This window comes from Anolis sagrei, chromosome 2, assembly GCF_037176765.1.
Source record: "Anolis sagrei isolate rAnoSag1 chromosome 2, rAnoSag1.mat, whole genome shotgun sequence".
Taxonomy (NCBI): Eukaryota; Metazoa; Chordata; class Lepidosauria; order Squamata; family Dactyloidae; genus Anolis; species Anolis sagrei.
Genome location: NC_090022.1, coordinates 26183939 through 26208867, shown reverse-complemented (window position 1 = coordinate 26208867; position 24929 = coordinate 26183939). Strand labels below are relative to the sequence as shown.

The 24929-nt window shown below is 41.8% G+C and overlaps 1 protein-coding gene across 1 annotated transcript; it reads right to left on the bottom strand.

The window, feature by feature from the left end:
* Nucleotides 1-4741: 4741 nt before the first annotated feature.
* CCDC51 (coiled-coil domain containing 51) lies at nt 4742-24823 on the bottom strand. Its single transcript, XM_060766553.2, has 4 exons — nt 24490-24823; nt 18878-19225; nt 15147-15311; nt 4742-5570 (listed from the first exon to the last, which is right to left on the bottom strand). The coding sequence occupies exons 2-4, from the start codon at nt 19145-19147 to the stop codon at nt 4797-4799; spliced, it is 1209 nt and encodes a 402-aa protein (XP_060622536.2). The 5' UTR covers nt 19148-19225; nt 24490-24823; the 3' UTR covers nt 4742-4796.
* Between the last annotated feature and the right edge of the window lie 106 nt (nt 24824-24929).

The following is a 24929-nucleotide window of genomic DNA, read 5'->3' as shown; positions in this document are numbered from 1 at the left end:
AAACCCCGCTTCCTCCAGCCCCAATTTGCAAAAGGAGCTTCTAAAGAAACCACAATTCCGGGATAAGTTTTTACAGGCAATTGTTTCCAGTTTCCTCAAAGCCCAAAGTGTTGCTAAGTTTGAAAGAAAACCACTGTTCAATTAATATTCAGAGCCCATGAGCGGATGTCAAATTTATTTCTAGGAAGCATTCGGAAACTGGCGTATGCCATGCTAATAAAGCCAAGCCTCAACAACACTTGTGGGCTCCTCTACTTTGTAGCAGTGGCCTTGGATTGCTAAATAGAGCTCTTTGTAGTGCGAGTTCCTTCATGGTTATGACCAAGGGGTTTCCTGAAACTGGCCACCCTTTGCTTCACTGTGGGAGAGATGTTTCAAAGGTTGAGGATGAAAGGGTATGGCTGAAGGTTTTTGTTGTTTTCCCATTTCAAAGGAAAGGGATGGCTGAAGTTTTTTTTGTTGTTTTCCCATTTCCAGTTAAATGATGAAAGTGGGTAAGTCAGGGGTGTTGAACTCATTTTCATCGAGGAGCACATCAGCCTTAGGGTTGCCTTCAAAGGGGCATTGAATCCATGGACAGAGAATCTTTGGACCCAGAGGGCCTATATATATTATGTGTGTGTGTGTGTGTGTATACACACACACACACACACACACACACATATGTAAAAGTTTCCCCCTGACATGAAGTCCAGTCATGTCCGACTCTGGGTGTGATGCTCATCTCCATTTCTAAGCTGAACAGCCGGCGTGGTCTGTAGACACCTCCAAGGTCATATGGCTGGCATGACTGCATGGAGCGCCGTTACCGTCCCACCGGAGCGGTACCTATTGATCTACTCACATTTGCATGTTTTCGAACTGCTAAGTTGGCAGAAGCTGGGGCTGACAGCAGAAGCTCACACCGCTCCCCGGATTCGAACCTGTGACCTTTCGGTCAACAAGCTCAGCAGCTCAGCGCTTTAACCCACTGCGCCACAGGGGGCCCTATATATATATATATATATATAGAGAGAGAGAGAGAGAGAGAGAGTGTATACACACTCATACAGAGAAAGAGAGAATACAAAACTTTATTACCAGCACATATATATTTACACAGTGGTCAGTGTGCCTTAATTTTTACCTAATTTGGGTCTCCAAAAATGGAATGACAATTCCCATCACTTTTGATGGAGCCCCTGGTGGCGCAATGGGTTAAACTTTTGTGCTGACAGGACTGAAGACCGACAGATCAGAGGTTCGAATCTGGGGAGAGCATGGATGAGCTCCCTCTGTCAGCTCCAGCTCCCCATGCGGGGACATGAGAGAAGCCTCCCACAAGAATGTTAAAACATCTGGGCGTCCCCTGGACAACATCCTTGCAGATGCCCAGTTCTCTCACACCAGAAGCGACTTGCAGTTTCTCATGTCACTCCTCACACGCAAAAATAATCACTTTTGATTATCCACATGTAGACTGGGGATAAAGGAATTGCAACCTAACAGCCCTTATGTTCTGAGTTTGAGGAAAGGTTATAGGACATTTTAAAATCAGATATCCACATGCCTTGTATCTAAGGTCTCTTGACCCCCTGTTGTCCCTAGATCTGCCAGCTCACCCCTCAAAGAAGAGCCCTCAGTGGTACAATGGGTTAAACCTCTAGAGCTGTATAAAAATCCAAACTCCTCTGGGGTGTGGGGGAAGAAGGAGGGAAAAAGATGGGAACAATTGGGAATCATGGCTGCTTCTTTTCTCTCTCTGTGCTGATCAGGACACTGGAGTGGGAGCTGCCAGAGAGACTTCCATGCAGAACTGGCTCCACCATGAGGCAAAGTTAATGCTCTGAATGCTTGCCACTACTTCCCAGAATACCTGTATGACAGTTTTTCCTTCCTTCACCTTGCACCTCACTTTTGCACACCCCTACAGTCCCTGTGCCTTGCACGAGTGGCTTCCAAACCTAGGCCTCCAGATGATACGGAACTACTAATCCTATCATCCTCAGCCAGGACAGTTCACAGCCTAAGATTCTGTCCACTTTTTGGCCCTCCCTTCCCTCCCGTTCCTCTATTGTTTCCTGAATTTTAAATGGCACACTTTCCCTCTTCTAGTGTGCCATTTAAAATTCAGGAAACAATAGAGGAACGGGAGGGAAGCGAGGGCCAAAAAGTGGACAGAATCTTAGACTGTGAACTGTGCTGGCTGAGGATGACAGGATTAGTAGTTATATGGCACCATGGATACCATATAAACAAGAATTTGGATGCAGAATTAAAATGTCCCGAGAATAACAATTCCTTCTGTTTGCTAGAGGAAGGAGAAAGCAAAGAAAAGATAGTTTATAGAGACTTCCCAGCTGAGAAAAATATGGAAGTAGGTGGATAATGCCTACAGGAATTTCAAAAGCCACATTTGGGGGCAAAATCCCCAATTGATTCCCTCAATTATTATCAAAAGCAGAACAAAAAGTTTAATTCAAAACATGAGAGGTAGTGCAAGAAAGCATACAGAATCTAGACCAGTGGTTCTTAACCTGAAGGCCGTGGACCACTGGTGGGCCGCGAGGACAAAATCCAGTCCATGAGCCTCCTTCCTCTTTATTTTATTTCCGCTCCTTTTGTGCTGCCTGCTACTCCTTCCCTGTCGCTGACCATAGCATATGTTCTGTATCAGAAATTAGAGCTGATGTGGTCTATCCAATGCAATGTTCTGAATCAGCACCCCAAACTGAATCTAAAGTTGACCAAAAACTTATTTGTAACCCTTTTGTTGGAGAGTGGTCCCTGGTCAAAATGGTCCCTGGTCAAAGTAGTCAAGTGGTCCCTGGTCAAGTGTTCCTCGTCAATAAAAGGTTGGAAACTACTGATCTAGATGAAAGGTTTGAGATTGATACCTGACTGCTTTGAATGTGATTTTCTAGTTTCTTGGCAGGGGGTTGGACTGGATAGCCCTTGAGTTCTCTTCCAGTTCTATGATTCTATGACTGCCTGTCCACAAAAGCCAGTACACATAGTGGTTTGAGTGGACTCTGTCTCTGGGAGTCCAAATCCATACTCAGGATATGGAAACGTACTGAGTACTCATGGATAAATCACTCTCTCAGCTCCAGAGGGAAGCAAATCTTGGCAAGAAAACCCCAATATAGGGTTGCCGTGCATGAGAAATGACAAATGCACACAATAACAAACCACAGTGGAGACTGATTCATCATGAGGCAATAAGCCTAACTTAGAGTTGTTGTGAAGATATATGTGCAAATGTATTATTCTTGTTGTATTATATGGATGAGGCATCTAAGAAGAGGCTGCTGAAATCAAAAACTGTGTAAGTACAGGACACTGATGGCCTGTACTAAAAAATAGTTATTTCCAACAAAGAAAACTGGACAAAGTTCGCAAACCCTTTAGGCGATTCTTTAAGCCACCCTCCCTTTGGGCATCTCAGCTATCCCACATTCACCTCCAATCTGCAACAGAAGAAGCAGGAAAAACTTTAATCTCCCTACCTAGGTACATTGGATTGCTGAATATCTCTTTTTTGTTCCTTAAAAGTATGCAATGTAAGTGTTTACTAAGAGGAGTTTTTTCTGCCAATACAACTGACCTGGAGGACATGAAGGAGATAAAATCAATTTACAGTGATACGTTCCAAGGCAATGTGAGCACTAGTGGTATAAAAACAGATAAAACCAAAACTCTCTCAAAAGAAAAACCCCTTGGAATCAGCAAAAGGTAAATTTCAAAATTCCATACATAGTTGGGGACCCCTCCCACCCAGCACCAACTGCTGCTCTGGGCCAGAATGAAGAGAGAGGGGGCCAGGGGACAGCTAATAATAGAATATAATATATTGTATATACATATAATATTTATAATATAACTAGCCGTCCCCTGCTACACACTGCTGTGGCCAAGTCTGTGTATATGTGTTTTGTGTGTGTATATATGTGGGTATGTGTGTGTATATTTGTGTATATATGTGTGTTTGCGTATGGATGCATATATATGTGGGTGTATATAGTTGTGTATTTATATGTATACATGCATATTGTGTATATGTGTGTGCTTGTCTATATGCATATTTGTGTGTATGTATGTGTATATGTATGTATATGCATATATGTATTTGTGTTTATATATATACCTGTGTGCGTATGAATGTGTACATGTGCATATGTATATGAGTGTATGTGTATATGTATACATGGTGTATTTTGGGGGGTTTTAAGTCTGGTCTGCTGGGGTTGTGTGTGTGTGTGTGTGTGTGTTTATGGGTGATGGACACTCATTGGACTGTTAGGTGTGTTGTGTCCAAATTTCATGTCAATTCGTCCAGTGGTTTTTGAGTTATGTTAATCCCACAAACAAACATTACATTTTTTTTATATAGATGTAATACAATATACTACTACTACTAATAATATGATATTATAATTATATATTTTATATTACATGTAATATTACAATATAATGGTATAGTACAATATAGTAATATATAATGGTGATATTGTACTATACTAATAGTATAATATAATGTATGTATATATATCTTGTAAGCCGCTTTGGGGTAAGAAGGGCGGCTTATAAATGTCGTAAATAAACAAACAAACAAACAAACAAACAAATAAATGCACACATACTTAGCTCTGGAGTCAACGTATGTTTTTTGTGTACACACATCTAGACTTGGTGCCAATTCATAAAGTTGCCTTTAAAAAGTAATATGAGAAGGAAACATCAGAATGTAATTTGGGGAATGTAATTTGGGGAATGTAATTTTATTACTTGAGTCTAACAAATCATTTTTGTGCCTATCAATTTCCTTTGAGCAGGAGGTATAGCACGGGAAGGGTGACAGCGAACACTGTGCAAGTGAAGGCTGTGCTATAGAAGGCGCTCTGCTTCATTTGTGTTCCCAGCCTCCTTTCCGTGTTGCAGAGTTCGAGAACCACATCTTCTGCTGCAAAGGCTTGGCTGGTCTCCTCTCTTGGAAGGCTATGCAGTCCTTTCCCTGCAGGAGTGAGCTGAGGTGCACTCTTTACGTTCTGTACCTCGGTAGAGATTCGACCTACACTTTTTTCCAGGTTGCTAAGCTGCTGCTGCAAACTCCCAAAGAATGAGCTTATTTGTTTAGAGTAGCTCAGTTGCTCCTTGATGGAAACTAAGAGAGGGTCTATTTTTAGTGGTGCGCTGCTTTTGGCCGAGGAAGCGCCTTCCATTTCCTGTGATGTCACACTCAAGACTTGTAGGACATTCTTCAGGTTGGCAATGAGGTCACTTAGGTCCCTCTGCTGGGAATTGTAGCTGGAAGCCTGTTCTCGGATGGCTTCCTGGAGGTTTATGGGTCCCTTTTGGGCTTCAAAAACGAGTGCTTTCAGCTCTTGCAACCGAACACGGTTGACATACGTGGAGCCCAGCACCCCAATAATGGCACCCAGCACCGAGCCAATAATGGACCAGTTCTTGGTTTTCTCTGCTCTGGCTCGCTCTTTCTCGTGGCTTTCCCGCACAGCCGCAGAGAAGAGAGAGAAGGCTTCCCGCTCTGACTCCTCTGCAGCAACGTAGCTGGTTCGGTACCTCTTCTCTTCCTGCAAGAAACACAGCAGGACATGTTAAAAGAACAGCATGTTAAAAGGCAGAAGAGACTTCACAGGTTGCACAAAGACACTGAGAGCTTACTGCCACCCTAGTGAAAGATAATGCAAGGGTTGTGACATGCCCTGTTCCTCACATTTTAAGCAAGGCTGCAGAGTTGGGAAGCCAAATCTTAGGCTCCAGCTTCTCTATTTGTCTATTCTCTGACTAGCTTAAAAATGGCAAAATGTATATTAATCATTAATAGCAAATGCACTGTAATAAAATTGTAGCATTGGTAGCACATCGCCACCATGTGAATTATTAGACTACTCTGACTAATAAAGGTAATGGTTTCCCTTGAAATTTAGTCATCTTCGACTCTGGGGTAGTGGTGCTCATCTCCATTTCTAAGCCAAAGAGCCGACGTTGTCTGAAGACACCTCCTATGTCATGTGGCCAGCATGACTGAATGCTGTGCTGTTACCTTTCCACTGAAGAGGTACCTATTGATCTACTCATTGTCACTGTGATTGTGTTTATTGCAATTTTATATCATTATGCATTCACATGTTTTATGTAATTATGATGTTGTTGTTTATTGTCTGCATTTTCGGTTTGCGTTTTCGGTTTTATTTTGCTGTAATTTGTTGGTTGGCCTTGGCCTCATGTAAGCCGCCCCGAGTCCCCATCAGGGAGATGGTGGCGGGGTTTATTATTTATTTATTTATTTATTTATTTATTATTACTCACATTAGCATGTTTCTGAACTGCTAAATTGGCAGAAGCTGGGCCTAACAGTGGGAACTCACCCTGCTCCTCAGATTCAAACCATCAACCTTTTGGTCAGCAGCTTAGCAGTTTAACCAGCTGGGCCACCAAGCTAACAGAATGTAAAATATATTTGATTAAGTCAAATATTAATTACTTTAATTTATAGTTATATGTTAGTGTTTGGTTATTATGATTTTTTTCTTTCTACATGTATGCTGGCATTGAATTTTGCCATTATTATGTTGTAAACTGTTTTCAAAACGTTTTATTGTTACTTCTTGGGATTTTTTAAATAGAAATGCAGCATAAAAATCTCTGAAGAGCTAAACATAACATCTCTATTTTAGAAGAATGTGGGATGGATTAGGAATGGGGATTCTGGTTCCTTGGCGAACTGGCACTCTTTTCTTAGGCAGTGGGATGGAACAAAGCCTTCTGAAAACACAAGACAATAAATGCTGAAAGTTATACATCTGATACTGTTTAATGGGTTACAGATTCCATTGTTTATTTTGGAGAGTATGATCATTATTTGTCCAATCGGCTCCCTGGCTTCAGATGGCTATGAATGTTGGGAAAAGTTGGAAAATTAAAGTGCCTCTGCCCTCAAGACAATAGTAATTGTGGGTTCAAAAAGAAAAAAAACATAAAGAATATAGAGCTTAAAGGACCTGCCCTCAAATCTATGTATGTGTCTTACTCAGTACCAGTAGCTTCTTCAAATACTTTGAAGAAGTTACTTTTTGATGACAATTTCCAGAATTCTAATATAATATAAATGGGTTCCTGAATAAGTACATATAACAAAAATACCACTTATACATAGAGTAAACAATAATAGAATTCAACAAACAGTTATATAGACTGCTTGTTAAATTCTATTATTGTTTACTCTATGTATAAGTGGTATTTTTGTTATATGTAATTTTCAGAATTCCCCAGCCTTCATGGAAGCTGTATTCCAAAAAGTAACATTTCCCATTTTTGCTCAGATGAAAATTCACATTGAACTCAGCAAAGCAAGGGAATGTAGCCTTGTAGATCTAACCTGATTTGTAGAATGGGTAAGTTTTTAAAAACCTTATTAAACTAGGGAAGAAAAAGGGCTTAATATTTGTATTCAGAGACTGAGTTGTTGTAGGTTTTTTGGGCTATATGGCCATGTTCTAGAAGCATTCTCTCCTGATGTTTCGCATGCATCTATGGCAAGCATCCTCAGAGGTCACAACCTCTGAGGATGCTTGCCATAGGTGCAGGTGAAATGTCAGGAGAGAATGCTTCTAGAACATGGCCACATAGCCCAAAAAACCTACAACAACCCAGTGATTCCAGCCATGAAAGCCTTCGACAATACATTATTCAGAGAACCTTGGAAAGGGTAAGGTTTTGTTTGCCACCCCAAATGTTTGAATTACAGTCACCGTCATAGGCCCAAAACTTGAAATCCTATTTCTTGGCCACAAAACAGGAAGAGAAAGAGACATAATCCAGGATCCAGTTTGTCCATCAATATTAACCATGTCATGCATACCAGGCTCGCCTCAGACCAATACCGTGTTTAGACCATTTGCTTTCTGAAATGAAAATAGGCCTTTCATTCACCAGCTCTCTGGGCTGTATGAAATGATCTGTTCTTGTGTACACTCCCTTTTGGAACAGACGTGGAAGGCCTGTGCAAACACATCTGTGCTGCTGCTGCTGCTGGGGAGGAACTCCATCTGCCTGCCAAGGAGAAACATCAGCTACTAGACTATCAGGATCATAGCTTCTCCTTCTTTTCTCATGGCCATTTCTCTCCCGAGGGAGTACAGCATAGCTTCTTTTTTAACCCAGCATGAAGCACATGGGGGCGAGGCAAAGGGAAACAAAGATGAGATCTGGCCAGGAATGTCAACAGTAGAGAGAAAACAATGATAGTGACAGAAGAGACCTGCTGCCTTCATATATTACCCTGCCATCCACGAGGGCATTATTTATCTATATAAATAAAAATGTAATGTTCGTTTGTGGGATTAACAGAACTCAAAAACCACTGGACGATTTGACACCAAATTTGGACACAAGGCACCTAACAACCCAATGTATGTCCTTCACTCAAAATAATTGATTTTGTCATTTGGGAGTTGTAGTTTCTGGGATTTATAATTTACTTACAATCAAAGGGTATTCTGAACTCCACCAGTGATGAAATTGAACCAAACGTGGCACACAGGACTCCCGTGACCAACAGAAAACACTAGAAGGGTTTGGTGGGCATTGACCTTGAGTTTGGGAGTTGCAGTTCACCTACATTCAGAGAGTACTGTGGACTCAAACAATGAAGGATCTGGACCAAACTTGACATGAATATTCCATATGCCCAAATATGAACACAGACGGAGTTTTGGGGAAATAGACCTTGACATTTGGGAGTTGTAGTTACTGGGATTTATAGTCCACCTACAATCAAAAAACATGAACCCCAGCAACCACAGAATTGGGGCAAACTTCCCACACTGAACCTTCATACTTAAGGCCATCCAGTCCAACTCCCTTCACCAGGGCAAGAAAACATAATCTGGGACTCCCTTCCAACTGGTTGACAATCTGTCGGGAAGACTTTGATGGCATCTTCGTTTACTGTAAAATGAGGTTGGACTGGATCCATAAATTGTATGCAGAACACATCGTGCAATGTGTGGGGCTTGATGAATCCAAGGCTAGAGTTAAAATTGCTGGAAGAAATATTAACAACCTTAGATATACAGATGATGCCACTTTGATGGCTGAAAACGAGGAGGAGCTGAGGAACGTTCTAGCCAAGGTGAAAGAAGGAAGTGCAAAAGCTGAGCTGCAGTTAAACATTTCAAAAACCAAGATTATGGCAACCAGACTGATTGAGAACTGGCAAATAGAGGGAGAAAACGTGGAGGTAGTGACAGACTTTGTATTTCTAGACTTTGTGTTACTGCAGACACAGACTGCAGCTAGGAAATCAAAAGGCGTTTACCTCTTGGGAAGAGAGCAATGACCAATCTCGGTAAAATAGTGAAGAGTAGAGACCTCACACTGGCAACGAAGATCCGCATAGTAAAAGCAATGGTATTCCCAGTAGTCACCTATGGATGTGAGAGCAGGACCATAAGGAAGGCTGAGCAAAGGAAGAGAGGTGCTTTTGAGCTGTGGTGCTCGAGGAAAATTCTGAGAGTGCCTTGGACCGCAGGAAGATCCAACCATACTTCAGGAAATAAAGCCCGACTGCTCATTGGAGGAAGGATACTAGAGACAAAGTTGAAGTACTTTGGCCACATAATAAGAAAACAGGAAAACTTGGGAGAAGAGAATGATGCTGGGGAAAATGGAAGGAAAAGGGAAGAGGGGCCGACCAAGGGCAAGATGGATGGATGGCATCCTTGAAGTGACTGGTTTGACTCTGAAGGAGCTGGGGGTGGCAACAATAGAGAGCTCTCGGAAGCAACTGAACAAATAAACAACAAAATCCCATCAATGAGAGTCCTCAAGTCTTCCTTGATTAAGTCTATTCATCTGGAATGTGATCTTCCTCTTTTCCTGCTGTCCTATACCCAGCATTTTCTAATGCAGCGTTTCTCAACCTGGGGATTGGGACCCCTAGGGGGGGTCCACAAGGGGGAGTCAGCGGGGTCAACAAAGACCATCAGAAAACACAGTTCAGAATGCTCTTTGGTTGTAGAAGAACTGTAAATCCAAGCAACTAAAACTCCCAAATGTCAAGGTCAATTTTCCACAAAATCCATCAGTGCTCACATTTGGGCATATTTAGTATTTGGGCCAAGTTTGGTCCAGATCCATCATTGTTTGAGTCCACAGTGCTATCTGGATGTAGGTGAGCTACAACTCCAGAACTCAAGGTCTATGGCCACCAGACCCTTCCAGTATTTTCTTTTGGTTATGGGAATTCTGTGTGCCAAGTTTGGTTCAATTCCATCCTTGGTAGAGTTCAAAATGCTCTTTGATTGTAGGTGAACTATAAATCCCAGGAACGACAACTCCCAAATGACAAAATCAATCCCCCCCCAGCTCCACCAGTATACATAATTGGGTGTATGGGATATTTGTGCCAAGTTTGGTCCAGTGAATGAAAATACATCCTGCATATCAGATATTTACATTACGATTCATAACGGTAGCAAAATTACAGTTATGACGTAGCAAAGAAAATAATGTTATGGTTGGGGGTCACCACAACATGAGGAACTATATTAAGGGGTCACGGCATTAGGAAGGTTGAGAACCACTGTTCTAGTGAGTGATCTCTTCTCACGCAAGGGCCAAAGTACAACATTCCCTACTTAGTCAACTTGGCTTCTAGGGAGAGTCCAGGCTTGAGTTGTCCTAGGACCCATTTATTTATCTCTTTAGCAAACCATGGTATCTGCAGAAATCTTCCCTGGCCCCATAGTTCAAATGTGTGGATTTTTTTCTATCAAATAAAAAAATCTATACCATCACCCAGTCTCTTTTGGAAGGAGAGATTATATTTCCTGACAATTACAATGGTATGTGTTCATTTATAGTGAAAAACTGTTATGTAACTCAACCTGTAGAGCAAGTCCTGGCCAGTCATCAACGATGATGCAAAGAGCAGCTCATCCTGGAATTATGTGTGCATAAAAGAAGAAAGCGAACAGCCTTGCATTCTTCCACTCTGCCACAGGGCATAAATGGATGAAAAGATTTTGTTCTAGCTTTCCCCCTCCTCTTGTTCCCGGATCGACAAAATTAAACAAACATTCTTTGGGAATAAAAGGAATGTCAAGCCGGCTAAAAAGTCCTTTAAAAAGAAAAAAAAAGATCTCTGGAGGAATGGCAAATTGGCAGAAGGCAAGGCATGGGAACTAGAAAATAATAACAAAATAATGATAATTTGGGAAGCACAATGCTAAAAATATTAAGATAAAACATAACAACTTCTTAAAATACATCATGTGTAGGAAACCAGCCAGGGATGCAGTGCGACCATTAGATGACAAAAACTTTGCTAAAGAAAATGAGGGGATTACTGGGAAGATTTGTGATATTTTTGGATCAAATTATGGCGATTTGGAGCCCCCAGTGGCGCAGTGGGTTAAACCGCTGAGCTGCTAAATTTGTTGACCAAAAAGTTGGCAGTTTGAATCGGGGGAGCGGTGTGAGCTTCCGCTATTAGCCCCAGCTTCTGCCAACCTAGCAGTTCGAAAACATGCAAATGCGAGTAGATCAATAAGTACCACTCCAGCGGGAAGGTAACAGCGCTCCAGGCAGTTATGCCGGCCACATGACCTTGGAGGTTCCCCTTTCCTACAATAACTCACTGGTTGCAAAATTCATAATGCTGGCAGACTATATCTATCTGTACGAGCCCGTCTTGACCCTCTGATGCTCAGGTGAGACATTACTTTCAATCTCACTATACTACAAAACTCCATATTTTTCAGAATTACCTGGGTGAATCAAAAATTATCCACACTCTGGTCATGTAAAAACTTCTGATGGCCCTACTGTGTTATTAGTGCTTTCTGTACAAGATTGCTGTTTCCCTAGTCACTGCTGTGCAGCTTTGAAAATGTTGCGCTAGTTTATTCGTAGAGCCCCCTGTGGTGCAGTTGGTTAAATCCTTGTGCCGGCAGGATTGCTGGCCAAACGGCCAGCAGTTCAAATCCGGGGAGCAGGATGAGTTCCTATCTGTCAGCTTTAGCTTCTCATGCAGGGACATGAGAGAAGCCTCCTACAGCAGTGGTTCTCAACCTGGGGATCGGGACTCCTGGGGGGGCGGTTGTAAGGGGGTGTCTGAGGGGTCACCAAAGACCATCAGAAAACACAGTTTTTCTGTTAGTCATGCCGGTTGTGTGTGGGAAGTTTGGCCCAATTCTTTCATTGCTAGGGTTCCGAATGCTCTTTGATTGTAGGTGAACTATAAATCCCAGCAACTACAACTCCCAAATGTCAAGGCCTATTTTCCCCCCAAACGCCACCAGTGTTCACATTTGGGTATGTCTTGGTGTCAAGTTTGGTCCAGATCCATCATTGTTTGAGTACACAGTGCTCTCTGGATGTAAGTGAACTACAACTCCAAAACTCAAAATCAATGCCCACCAAATCCTTTTGGTATTTTCTGTTGGTCATTGGAGTTCCATGTGCCAAGCTTGGTTCAATTCCATTGTTGGTGGAGTTCAGAATGCTCTTTGCTTGTGAGTGAACTATAAATCCCAACAACTACAACTCCCAAATGACAAAATCAGCCTCCCCCATCCCCACCAATATTCAAATTTGTACCAAATTTGGCCCTGTGAATGAAAAATGCATCCTGCATATCAGGTATTTACATTATGATTCATAACAGTAGCAAAATTACAGTAATGAAGTAGCAACAAAAATAATTTTGTGGTTGGGGCTCACCACAACATGAAGAACTGTATTAAGGGACCGCTGCATTAGGAAGGTTGAGAAACACTGTCCTACAGGATGGTAAAACATCTGCGCATCCCCTGAGCAAAAAAAAAGTTTATTTGTGGCTGCAGTAAAAGCAAGGAATAGCTGCCTCCCTTGTGATTTGCGTGAAATAAGAGGTGCATGCAGCAATGAGTCTTTTGTGGTCTGAGGGTTTGTCTGGTGCCGATATCTATCAAAGACTTTGTGCACAGTATGGATAAAATTTGGGCAAACCACAGAGGAGTGCTATCCAAGGGCACTGTGTTGTTGCATAACAATGTGTGTCTCTGTATGCCGATGCCCATACTGTCAACACTCTTTACAAACGTTGTTGTAAAAAGCTAAAACATCTTTTCTGATGCACTTGTCTTTTCTGAAAGTAGATGAAAATATAGCCAGAGCGCAGATAATATTTGACTTGCCCTCGTAGGTTCTTGGACTTGCTTTGGAAACGCAAGTCCAACAATAACACCATGTTACAAAATTTGGAAAAAAATGTTCTTGGTTTGAAAGTGTTATTGCCTGTTTAACTGTGTGATACTTGCTTTCAAAGTATTGTTAATACTCCAGAAACTTTGTTTTTGTGACTGCCACAAACTATATTGAATTGGTTGACTCTATTGAGATATTCACAGAAAGACTATAGCAAAATGTGCTGCAGGATGTTCTGCAAAATCTTTTTTTTTTTTTTTTTTGCAATTTAATAAACTTTCCCCATGTTTGTATGATAGAACCAATTAGGAAATGACATTTACAATTTAGGAACAAAAATCGTTTTACATAGTGTAATAGCAAACTTATGTGAAATGAACCACTTCCAGTGGAAAGATACCATCAAAACATGCTGAAGGACTGAGGAAATGATTAGAGAGACGCATTCTTTAGACTTTCATGGCATGATTTTATCATCAACTTGTAGCAGAAAGATGCCATATTGTGTTGGAAGGTTTAGAAAAGCCTAGATTAGAGAAAACTCCTCTTTAGCATTTCTAGGTCCTCCAATATGACTTTAGGGTGGATGTAGAAAATGCCTAGCTAGGACATATTTTCGGGTATGTGTAAGTGAAGTGGTTGGTTTTGTGGATACAAAGGTCATACTGAACCTGTACTGGTAGGATTGGAGGGGAAAGGAGAGAAGTCCTTCTTTGTGGCTTTTCAGCTTCCTCCTGTAAGGAGGTTTGAACTGGGCCTTTCCTTTGGCAGGCAAAGATTTATTTATTCCAACCAGCTTTGAAAATTTATAAGTAAAGGACTTTTAGAACATACCGTACTGTTTTATGTTCTCCTGGTTTTAAAACTATTTTATAGGCTTTTTATCCTTTTTAGTGCATTTTTTCCATTTTGATCTTTTTAATAGTTTAATTTAATACCAACTTTTTATATGTTTTTAACTATTTTACTTTGAAAGCCACCTTGAGCTCGATTTTTGGAAGAAAGATAGGGTATAAATTAAAAAAGAGGAAGATAATAATATTTGCATCGGTTTTTGCATATGTCAAAAAGATATATCTGTCAGAACTGGATCTTTAAATAATTTTAAGTCACATGAATTACTGAATCTAACTGAAGTTATCATAGGAAAAGTATTGAGCCACAAAGCCAGGTTAAAAATGTCCCTCGATCTGAGCACTAGATAACTTGAAGTTATGGGATTGCTAGTCACCACATAAAAATCTGTAATTTGTCTGTAATTTTCCCCAAACTAGACTGGGTGATAAATCATCATAATCCCATTGTTAAGAAAAGATCCAGACTGTTATAGGCTCATTAACCTAACATCTGTGTCAGATAAAATGGTGCCAAAAAGCACTAAAGGTAGAATTATTACTTCTTTTCTGCAGCTCAGATGATGGCCACCATCTCAGATGCCTTGAAATGATTTAAGTGAAGACTATCTTATCTAGAAACCCAAAGTTTGAAACACTCTGAAACCCAAAACTTTTTGCTACTAGGGAAAGGGGGCTAGTCACACTTCCAACATCCATCAACATTTTTTTCCAGGAATCTTGATGGAGGGAAATGGAGGGAACTCTGCTTATACAAGATCCCTGTGAAAGCAGACATCTTAACTAGGGTGTCAAACTCATTTTCATTGAGGGCCACATCAGCCTTACAGTTGCCTTGTGGTACAGAGAATTTGTGGATACAGAGGGCCAACTGTAATTATTTTAACATAGTGGTCAGTGCTCTGTAGTTTTTCATCCAGCCTCTGATTAAAAACATCCAAAAAAGGTAGCTTTACAATTTAAAAATTGCTGTTTTGTTCAGTGCTCACTATTTTTAATTTATCATAAGGTGCCTTGAGGCAGTTCCGGAAGGCGGAATAAAAAGAATCACTCATACAAGACATTCAATTCAAAAAGGGATTCGTCCTGTTTTCCACTTGCCTGCAGTAACCTGTGCTCCAAAGTTGCCAGTTCCAGATACTGAGAATCATCACGCGAAACCCGGTCCAAACGGTCTCGGATTTCCTTCAGTTTGAGCTGCTGGGCCTCCCAGGTTTCACGAGCTTCTCGCACGATCCCACGAGCCACCATAAATCTTTTTTCACCCTGGGATGAAAACAGTTTATAAGTTATGTATCTGACAGTATATTTTGCTGCACTTAGAGTGCTTGTATTAACAAATCTATTACCCACTCTAAGCCTAAAATAGAGGGATTGGGGCGGGCAGAGTAGTTTTTAGAGTGCACATGTTTACATTTTTCTCAGGTCTTTCCCACCTTGGAAAGGACAGAGTGGCAAATACACCATTAAAAGAAGTAAAAACAGCACTTAAGACCTTCCAAAACAATCCCAAGAGAAGCATTGGTTGGAAAAATAATCAGAAGGTCTGAACAAGAAGAAACACTTCTAACAGAATCAGTACATTTAACGAAAACCTTCAAGAAACAGTTTATAACAAGGATATCAAATTATTTTTTTATCGAAAGCCACATCAGCCTTAGGGTTGCCTTCACAGGGCCGTTGAATCCATGGACAGAGAATCTGTGGTTACAGAGGGACAACTACAATTTTTTCACATAGTGGTCGGTAGCCATTAGGTTTCACTCAATTTGGGTCCCTGGATATTATTGAGGGTCAACTCTCATCACTTTTGATTGTCTGCCATGCAGACTGGGAATAATGGGAACTGTAACACAACAGCCATTGTAACTTTGAGATTTATTTTTTTATTTCATATCAAAAGCATTGCTTTGAGATTGGGCGAAACCCCCCCCCCCCCCAAAACCTTTGAGGTTGGGCAGAGGTTAAAGGACATTTTAAAGCCAGAAATCCTGTACACAAGTCTTGTATCTAAATTCAAACCCCACTTTCCTGACTAAACAAAACAAATTGCAGCCTTCCAGATGCTACTATATCCCAAATCCCATCAGCTCTAGTCATGATATCTAACGATGAGGAATACAGGGGTTGTAGTCCAGCATCTGGAGGGATACAAAACATGACATGGAAGGCCAGATCAGACTTTAAGTGTGACAAATCTACTTTATAATATAAAAGACGTTCATTGAAGAGACAGAGAAGCTGACTGTTTTTGGTTGGTTGGACTACAACTCCCATCAGCTCCAGCCAACATAACCATTAATGAGGAATTAAACCGGCTGCTGTCCAGCAATATATGAATGGTTGGTATACTGTGAGTCACAACTCCATTTGGGGTTCTTTAACTGATGGGGGGAAATTTGTGTAGCCTGCCACCTCATGGCTGTTTTAGACATTTAACTGGAGTGCAGCAAATATTTCAGCTGTACTCCATGAAAAAGGAAAATCAGCTTGCCTTGTTCAGCAAACCTTGAAAATCCTGACTTTGCTTGGTGATTCTCTATCCAGTTTCAGAAAAATTTCCCTTCAAATTCTGATTCCAAAAAACTAAGTTGAGATTATGAACAACATTCAATTGAAATAAAAACATGTCAGTCATCTGCTATTAGAAGTTCAAAACAATTTGCCTACAAACTGTGCATCCATTTGTTTAATTGATTGTGTGTGTGTGTGTGTGGGGGGGGGGTTAATGGATATGGGCTACAGGCACTTATGTAAACAAATCATGATGAAAACAAGAGGGTGGTGGATGTGTGTCCATTTCGGGTACTTGGCCCCACTCTGCAATCTGGGATCTTTTAAATTGGAGCTAAAGACTCCCCAAATACTTGATTATGGTGCTCCAATTCAGGAGAGAAAAAGGAGAAGCCACAGAGCATATACTACCACTTGAAGCTGCAAATCAAGCAATGGCAGCATGGCATGAAAAATGCTGAAGATGCTGCAGTATCAAATACCCCGCTAAGATTTAATTCTTTGTGTAAAAATACACAAAACTAATCTCAATAGCATGAAAACTATATTTCATCTTAAATAAATGTTATTTATTTATTTATTTACAGTATTTATATTCCGCCCTTTTCACCCCAAAGAGGACTCGGGGAGGATTATAATGCACACATACATGACAAACATTCAATGCTGTATTTGGCATACAAGACATATAGACAGATAGAGATTATTCAGCAGTTTTTCCACTTCCACTTCGGATCCTGGAGGTTGCTCGATTCCGGCCACAGGGGGAGCTGTCGCTTCATCCACTATGACGCCGAGCCTTTTGATCATAGTATTTCCTCTTTGCTCTCTGGCATTTTTATGGTGTCATAAATTAACCTCCAGCTTTAAACAGTCCCTAATTTCTCTACTCACGGCATAGCTGTTTTCCAACTGCTTAGGTGAATAGTAAACTGGGCTATTTAACAGTCGGGAGCTCAACCTCGATTCGGGATTCGAACTTGCCACCTTTTGGTCAGCAGTGATTTACTGCTGTTAGTGATTAACCAGCTGTGCTACCAGCTTGGCCCTTACTGCAGATCATAGAATCTTAAGAATTGGAAGAGACCACATGGGCCATCTAGTCCAGCCCCCTGCCATATAAGGAAAGCACAAAGTATCCCTAACAGATGGCCATCCAGTCTCTGTTTAAAAATGCCAAAGAATGTTAAAATTATATGTATACCAATTTTTTTTAAAAAAAACTTGTGATTTTTAAAATCAGTAAATGTTTGAGTTGTAAACCTATTTTATGTACCTACTAATTTACATGCCCAGCATTGCTCAGGTGTTGGAGAGGCCACTGCCCCCTGCATTCATGCCTTCTTTCTCTCTTTATCTTTTCTCTTTTTCTTTCTCTTTCTTCCCTTCCTCCTTTTTCCCTCTCTTTTCCTCTTTCCCTTTTTTTTCCTCTTTCTTCCTTTTCTATCCTTTCCTTCCCCTAAAGACAACCGGGCTTTAGTACAGCTGGTAAATCACCAGCAATGATAAGATCTATCAACTGAAAGGTTGCCAGTTTAAAGCCCTGGGTTGGTATGAGCTCCCAACTGTCAGCCCAGTTTACTGTTTACCGAAGCAGTTTGAAAATAGCTTGAGCTGTATGTAAAGAAATTAGGTACCGCTAAAACAAGCGGGGAGGTATTTTACGACACCATAAAGATAAAAAAGATCAGAAAATGAAAATGAAGGAGGAAGTCCTGATGGCTCTTTGTCATAAAGGATGGAGCGACAGCACCCCCTGTGGCTGGATCTGAGCACAATCTCCAAAGGCGCCAAAAAAGTTGGATGTCGGCACAACATACCTCCTTTCTGTTCTGTCTGCCTCTGTCCTGTCTATCCAAAACGGCATTGAATGTTTGCCGTGTATGTGCACTGTGCTCCGCCCTGAGTCCCCTTGGGGAGATAGGCCGGAGTATAAATAAAGTGTTGTTATTAGTATTTCTCCCCCGTCTCCAGCTCTGGGAGGGCCTACCTCACAAAGTCACCATAGCAACATGGCTCTCTTTATGGCTCTTTTCCTTCCTCTACTACACATGTTATTTTTCTTTCTCTCTGACATTATAGAGGACCACTTTATCTACCAACACCCAATCCTTAACCTTGCAACAGGTGTAGATTTCTCTCACTTCCTGTTGTCTCACCTCCGTTCATAACTATGAGTCATTTGTAAGTCAGATGTTTGTAACTTGGGGACTGCCTGTATTTCAGAGGCCTTGCCAGGTAAAAGAGAATCTACACTGCCACTCTTAATATAAGAGCCAGTGTATTTTTCAGGTATGCTTTATCCACAGCTTCCTTACCTCAGTCACATTCCCTTGGGCCTCTCGAACTTCATTGAGTCCAACAAATTCTTCGTATTTGTCCCACCAACTTTTGCTGACTGCGGAGATTTTCTGAAGCGAGCTTCTCCCCAAAACCTTCCCGGTTTCTGACAAGCGGTGAAGAAAACTAGTGGCCACTTCCACAGCGGGGGTGCCCTCAGGCCTCTTGGGGGTTGGAGAACAGTATGTCCTCACTGCGAGCGGGTGCATTTTGTGTCCCCTCAGGATCTGCAAATTGTGACGCTGCATGTTGTGGGCCACAGACTGGAAAGAAAACCATGCACTTTACAGAGCCTAGAAGTAGCCTCCAGACATTGTGGAAGAGACCTGTGAGGACACAAGGACAACAATATTAGGCCACTAACCCAAGTATGGGCAAACTTGGGCCCTCCAGGTGTTTTGGACTTCAGCTCCCACAATTTTGCCCGTACCTGTATCTAACCTTAAACTCAATTTAATTTGTCATTTTTTGGATCCAAATCAAGTGTTTGAGATTGCACAGACACACATTGTGTTTTGAATGGATCAGAGAGGAGAAAAAAAATCTACAGGAAAACACATTATTTATTTATGTATTTATTTGCGACATTTATTTATCACCCTTCTCACCCCGAAGGGCTTACAAGTTATATACACATACAATATATTATATTATTAGCATAGCACAATATTCATATTATAAATTTTAAAGTATTACATCTGGCCCAGCCATTTTTTTAAAATTGTTTTTAAATGTTTGTGTTTTATTGTCCATATGTGAGTTATATTAAGTGTATTGTTTTATTTGCTTATTGCTTTGTTGTTTTACTGATGTGTTGTTGGGCTTGGCCTCATGTAAGCCGTCCCTTGGGGAGATGGTGGCGGGGTATAAATAAAGTTTTTATTATTATTATTGTTATTGTTATTATTATATTACTATACTGTACAGTACTACAATATTATTAGTAATATTACATGTAATATAAAATATATACTTATTATATTATTATATTGTCTTATTAGTATTATATTGTATTACAATATTATGATCAATATTATATGTACATACAATATATTATAATTATTAGCACAGAACAATATTACTATTATATATTACTATATTGTACTATACCACTATACTGCAATATTATAATTTATTATTTATTAATTTACAGTATTTATGTTCCATCTTCTCACCCCGCAGGGAACTCAGGGTGGATTACAATGTACATATACATGGTATTCAATGCCATAGACACATAACATATACAGACAGACATACAGAAGCCATTTAACATTCCAGCTTCATGAAGGTATTCTGGCCACCGGGGGAGCTGTTGCTTCACAATCTATTAGTGACACTAATGGAGTACTTCCTCATTCTTTGCATGCTTGCTGGAGATTTTTATGGCATTGTAAATTAGTTAAATTAGCCCTTCCCGCATAAGTGGTACCTAAATTTCCTACTTGACAGATGCAACTGTCTTTCGGGCTGCAGTGAGCTACACAATGGTCGGAAGCTCACTCCGACCCGGGCTGGCTTTGAACTCATGACCTTTTGGTCAGTAGTGATCCAATGCATCTGACTCCCAGCCAGCTGCACCACAGTCCCGGTGCAGTTAGGAGTGTTGTGGCTCAGTCTGATTCTGAGTTTGAAACTGAACTGTTTGGGCCTTCTGGGCCTGGGCCTTTAGATAGAGACAGTGAAATCCCACAAGCGCAGGTTGAGTCTCCTTTCAGTTCCAGCCCAGCTGGGCAGAGATAAGGAGTTGTATAGCCTTGAAGATAATGGTGAATTAATGAGCAGACAGGACCATTTGCAATTAAGGGATCGCAGAAGCACACGCCTTGCTAGCAAGAGGGAAGCCAAAGGTCAACACAATGCTTTCATGCCAGGGAAGCTTATTTAATGATGTAGCTGACAGGCATTCTTGTCAGTCCAATGTTGCTTCTTACCTGTTAACTTCTGTGGAATTGCCTTGGCTTCTGGCTTCTTGGAAACTGGGATTCTGATCCTGATTCTGATCTGTTTGCCATGGACTCTTGTTTGACCATTGCTAAGGGTTTATGCTTCATGTTATTTGCCTGTGGATCTTGGGAACCTTGCCTTTGCATTTAAGACTCTGTTTTTCCTATTGAACTTTAGCATCTTTACTTCTCTGTTTTGATTTTGCTTTTTCTCAATAAACTACAAAACGACAGCCTTGGTGTGAGCTCGTGTCTTGAGCAAGGTGAAAACTACCCTGAGTTGCAAAAAGGATAATATTAGATGTTATATATATATATATATATAACTAGCTGTGCCCTGCCACGCGTTGCTGTGGCCTATAGTAAAACTTATCAAAGTTGAGGTAGATATCTGGACTATTATGAAAGAGAGGTGCCTACCTATTCCTTCCCCCTTTCTCTCCTTTCTTCCTTCTCTACCTCTTTCTTTCTTTCCTTCTTTCACTACTTGGTTTCATCCTTCTCTCTTTCCTTCATTCCCTCCCCCTTTCTTCCTTTGCCTTTCTTCCCTCCCTGTTTGCTTCCTTCTTTCGCTTTTTATTTCCTTTTATTTCACCACCATCATAACAATAACAATAATGCAATGCATTGCCTCCGGGACCTGACACCTCTCCCATTCCCCCTAAAAGGGTCTCAGAGGAAGAATAATAGCATCATCATAATCATAGAAATAACAACCTTTACCCGCCACGCATTGCTGTGACCAACCTTCCCTCTTTCTCTCCTTCTTTCCCTCCTTCCTTCCTTCCCTCCCATCTTTCCTTCTCCTCTTCCTTCTCTATCTCCTTCCTTCCCCCTTTTTCTTTCTCTTCTGGCCTCTTTCCTTCCTTCTCTCTTTCCTTCTTTCCTTCCCTCCCTCTTTCTCTACATCTTCCCCCTTCCTTCACTCCCTCTTTCCTTCCTTCATTCCCTTTTTTCTTTCCTTCTCTCCTTCCTTCCTTCCCCCTTTTTCTTTCTCTTCTGGTCTCTTTTCTTCCTTCTCTCTTTCCTTCTTTCCTTCCCTCCCTCTTTCTCTACATCTTCCCCCTTCCTTCACTCCCTCTTTCCTTCTTTCATTCCCCTTTTTCTTTCCCTCCCTCTGTCTCTCATTTCTTCCTTCTCTACCTCTTTCCTTCCTTCCCCCTTTTTCTTTCTCTTCTGCCGTCTCTCTTTTCTTTCCTTCCATCTTTCCTTTTCTTTCCTTTTCTTCTTCCTTCTTTCTCTAACTTTCCTTCCTTCCCCCTTTTCTTTATCTCCCTTTCTCTTTCTTCCTTCTTTCCTTCCTTCCTGTCTTTCCTGGATTTTGACAGGGCGGGAAGGGGTGCGGTGGGGTTTGGAGGTGGCGTGAAGTAAAAGGAGGTAAGATTGGGGCAGGCGAATGATGGAACGTGAGGTTGTGTGTGTGTGTGCGGCAGCGGGGGGAGTGATGGAGCGTGGGGTTGCGTGTGTGTGTGCGGCAGCGGGGAGGAGTGGGGTTGCGCGTGTGTGTGTGGCGGTGGGGGGAGTGATGGAGCGTGGGGTTCCGTGTGTGTGTGCGGCGGGGGGAGTGATGGAGCGTGGGGTTGTGTGTGTGCGTGCGGCGGGGTGTGTGTGTGTGCAGGAAGCGGCGCGGCGGGGCTTGGAGTGGGCATGGCTTCCGCAGAGGGAACTGTGTGCGCGCGCCAGGGAACTTGCGGCTGGGCACCAATGCGCATGCTCAGTTGTTTTGCCGTTTTGTGAGTGTGTTGTTGTGTTGTTTTTCATTTTGAGTAGATATGTTTGTACCTTATGGGTTGTGTTATGGGCATGGGAATTTTGGTTAAGTTTTGTTGGGGGGTTTGTGAGTTTTGTTGATTTGCCGTTTTGTGAGTGTGTTGTTGTGTTGTTTTTCATTTTGAGTAGATATGTTTGTACCTTGTGGGTTGTGTTATGGGCATGGCAATTTTGGTTAAGTTTCGTTGGTTTTTTTTTAGTTTTGTTGTTTTGCCGTTTTGTGAGTGTGTTGTTGTGTTGTTTTTCATTTTGAGTAAATATGTTTGTACCTTGTGGGTTGTGTTATGGGCATGGCAATTTTGGTTAAGTTTCGTTGGGGTTTTTTGAGTTTTGTTGTTTTGCTGTTTTGTGAGTGTGTTGTTGTGTTGTTTTTCATTTTGAGTAGATATGTTTGTACCTTGTGGGTTGTGTTATGGGCATGGCAATTTTGGTACAGTTTCGTTGGGGGTTTTTTGAGTTTTGTTTCCTCGTTGGATGCCCCTAACAAATTTATATATATAGATAATTATTATATTATATTATATTATTTATTTATTTACCTTACTTATATACCGCTGTTCTCAGCCCGAAGGCGACTCACAGCGGTTCACAACAAATACGAACAGCAAAAATTCAGTGCTACAGTATAGAAACAGTTAACAACCTAACACATTACACAATTAATAAACAGTTACTACAATACCCATTCACTGTTGTCTCGTCATCAAAAACATGTTCCAGATTCGTCATCCATTGTTCCATTCCAGTGTTCATTAACCAATCATTGCACTAATTATTCGAACGCCTGCTCAAACAGCCAGGTCTTCACCTTTTTGCGGAATACCATTAGAGATGGTGCTAGTCTAATGTCCATAGGAAGGGTGTTCCACAGCCGAGGAGCCACCACCGAGAAGGCCTTATCTCTCATCCCCGCCAGCCGAGCTTGAGAAGCAGGCGGGATCGAGAGCAGGGCCTCCCCGGAAGATCTCAAAGTCCTGGTGGGTTCATAGGCAGAGATGTGGTCAGATAGGTAGCTTGGGCCGGAACCGTTTAGGGCTTTAAAGGCCAACGCCAGCACTTTGAATTCAGCCCGGTAGCAGATCGGTAGCCAGTGGAGTTGGCGCAACAGGGGGGTTGTATGCTCCCTGCGCTCCGCTCCTGTTAAAATCATGGCTGCCGAGCGTTGGACTAGTTGGAGCTTCCGAGCTGTCTTCAAAGGCAACCCCACGTAGAGAGCGTTGCAGTAGTCTAAACGGGATGTAACCAGAGCGTGGACTACCATGGCCAAGTCAGACTTCCCAAGGTACGAGCGCAGCTGGCGCACAAGCTTTAGCTGTGCAAATGCTCCCCTGGTCACCGCCGAAACCTGGGGTTCCAGGCTCAGCAATGAGTCCAAGGTCACACCCAAGCTGCGAACCTGCGTCTTCAGGGGGAGTGCGGCCCCATCCAACACAGGCTGTAACCCTATGCCCTGCTCGGCCTTGCGACTGACCAGGAGTACTATTAGTATTATATTGCATTACGTTATAATATTATTATCAATATTATATATACATACAATAGATTATAATTATTAGCACAAATAATGCCCAAATAATCATTGGACTGAGCCTTGGGATGCATCCACACTGTGAATTAATTTAGTTTGACATTACTGCCATGGCTCCATGTTAAGAGAGGCTGGCTACTGTCATTTTGGTGAGACACTCCCCATGCATCCATAGCCATGAGTCATGGTCGCTCAAGTGGTGTCAAACTGAGCTGATTCAGTAATGTAGATGCACTTTTTAGGGTGAGGCATGTTGCCATTCGCCTCCTTCCATTGCTCTCCTTCTTCTCCCAACTTGCCTTCCCTCCCTTCCACCACAAAACAGCATCAATCCCTTGCAACTCACTCTCTTCCAGCAAAGTATAGAACTCTTGCTTCTGGTCTGGGTCACGTGCTTTCCAAAGCTAGGGCGGAAGTCGTCTCCAAGTCCGGGCGGAAGCGCCGTAAGGATCCTTAACACAGAGGCCACTCGTGCCCATAGAGATAACAAAAGTAGAGTAATGCTTGACAAACACTGCAGTTTCTATATTGTCTCCCCATTTCCTTCCGTGAATAAAACTCATCATTTCAGGTTCCCCTCTCAAGGTTTTTGGAGTTGAATCCCCAGAAGCCTCAGCCGCCTTGGTCAATCATTTTGAAGATTTAGGAGAGCTCAGCCATAGAGGAAAGAAAGCGTTTACAGCGCATGCGCATTTCCCTCAACATTAACCAGTCATCCAAGATGGTGTTTTCTTAGACTTCAATTCCCAGAAGCCTCCGCTGCCTTGGTCAACGGCTGGGAATTCT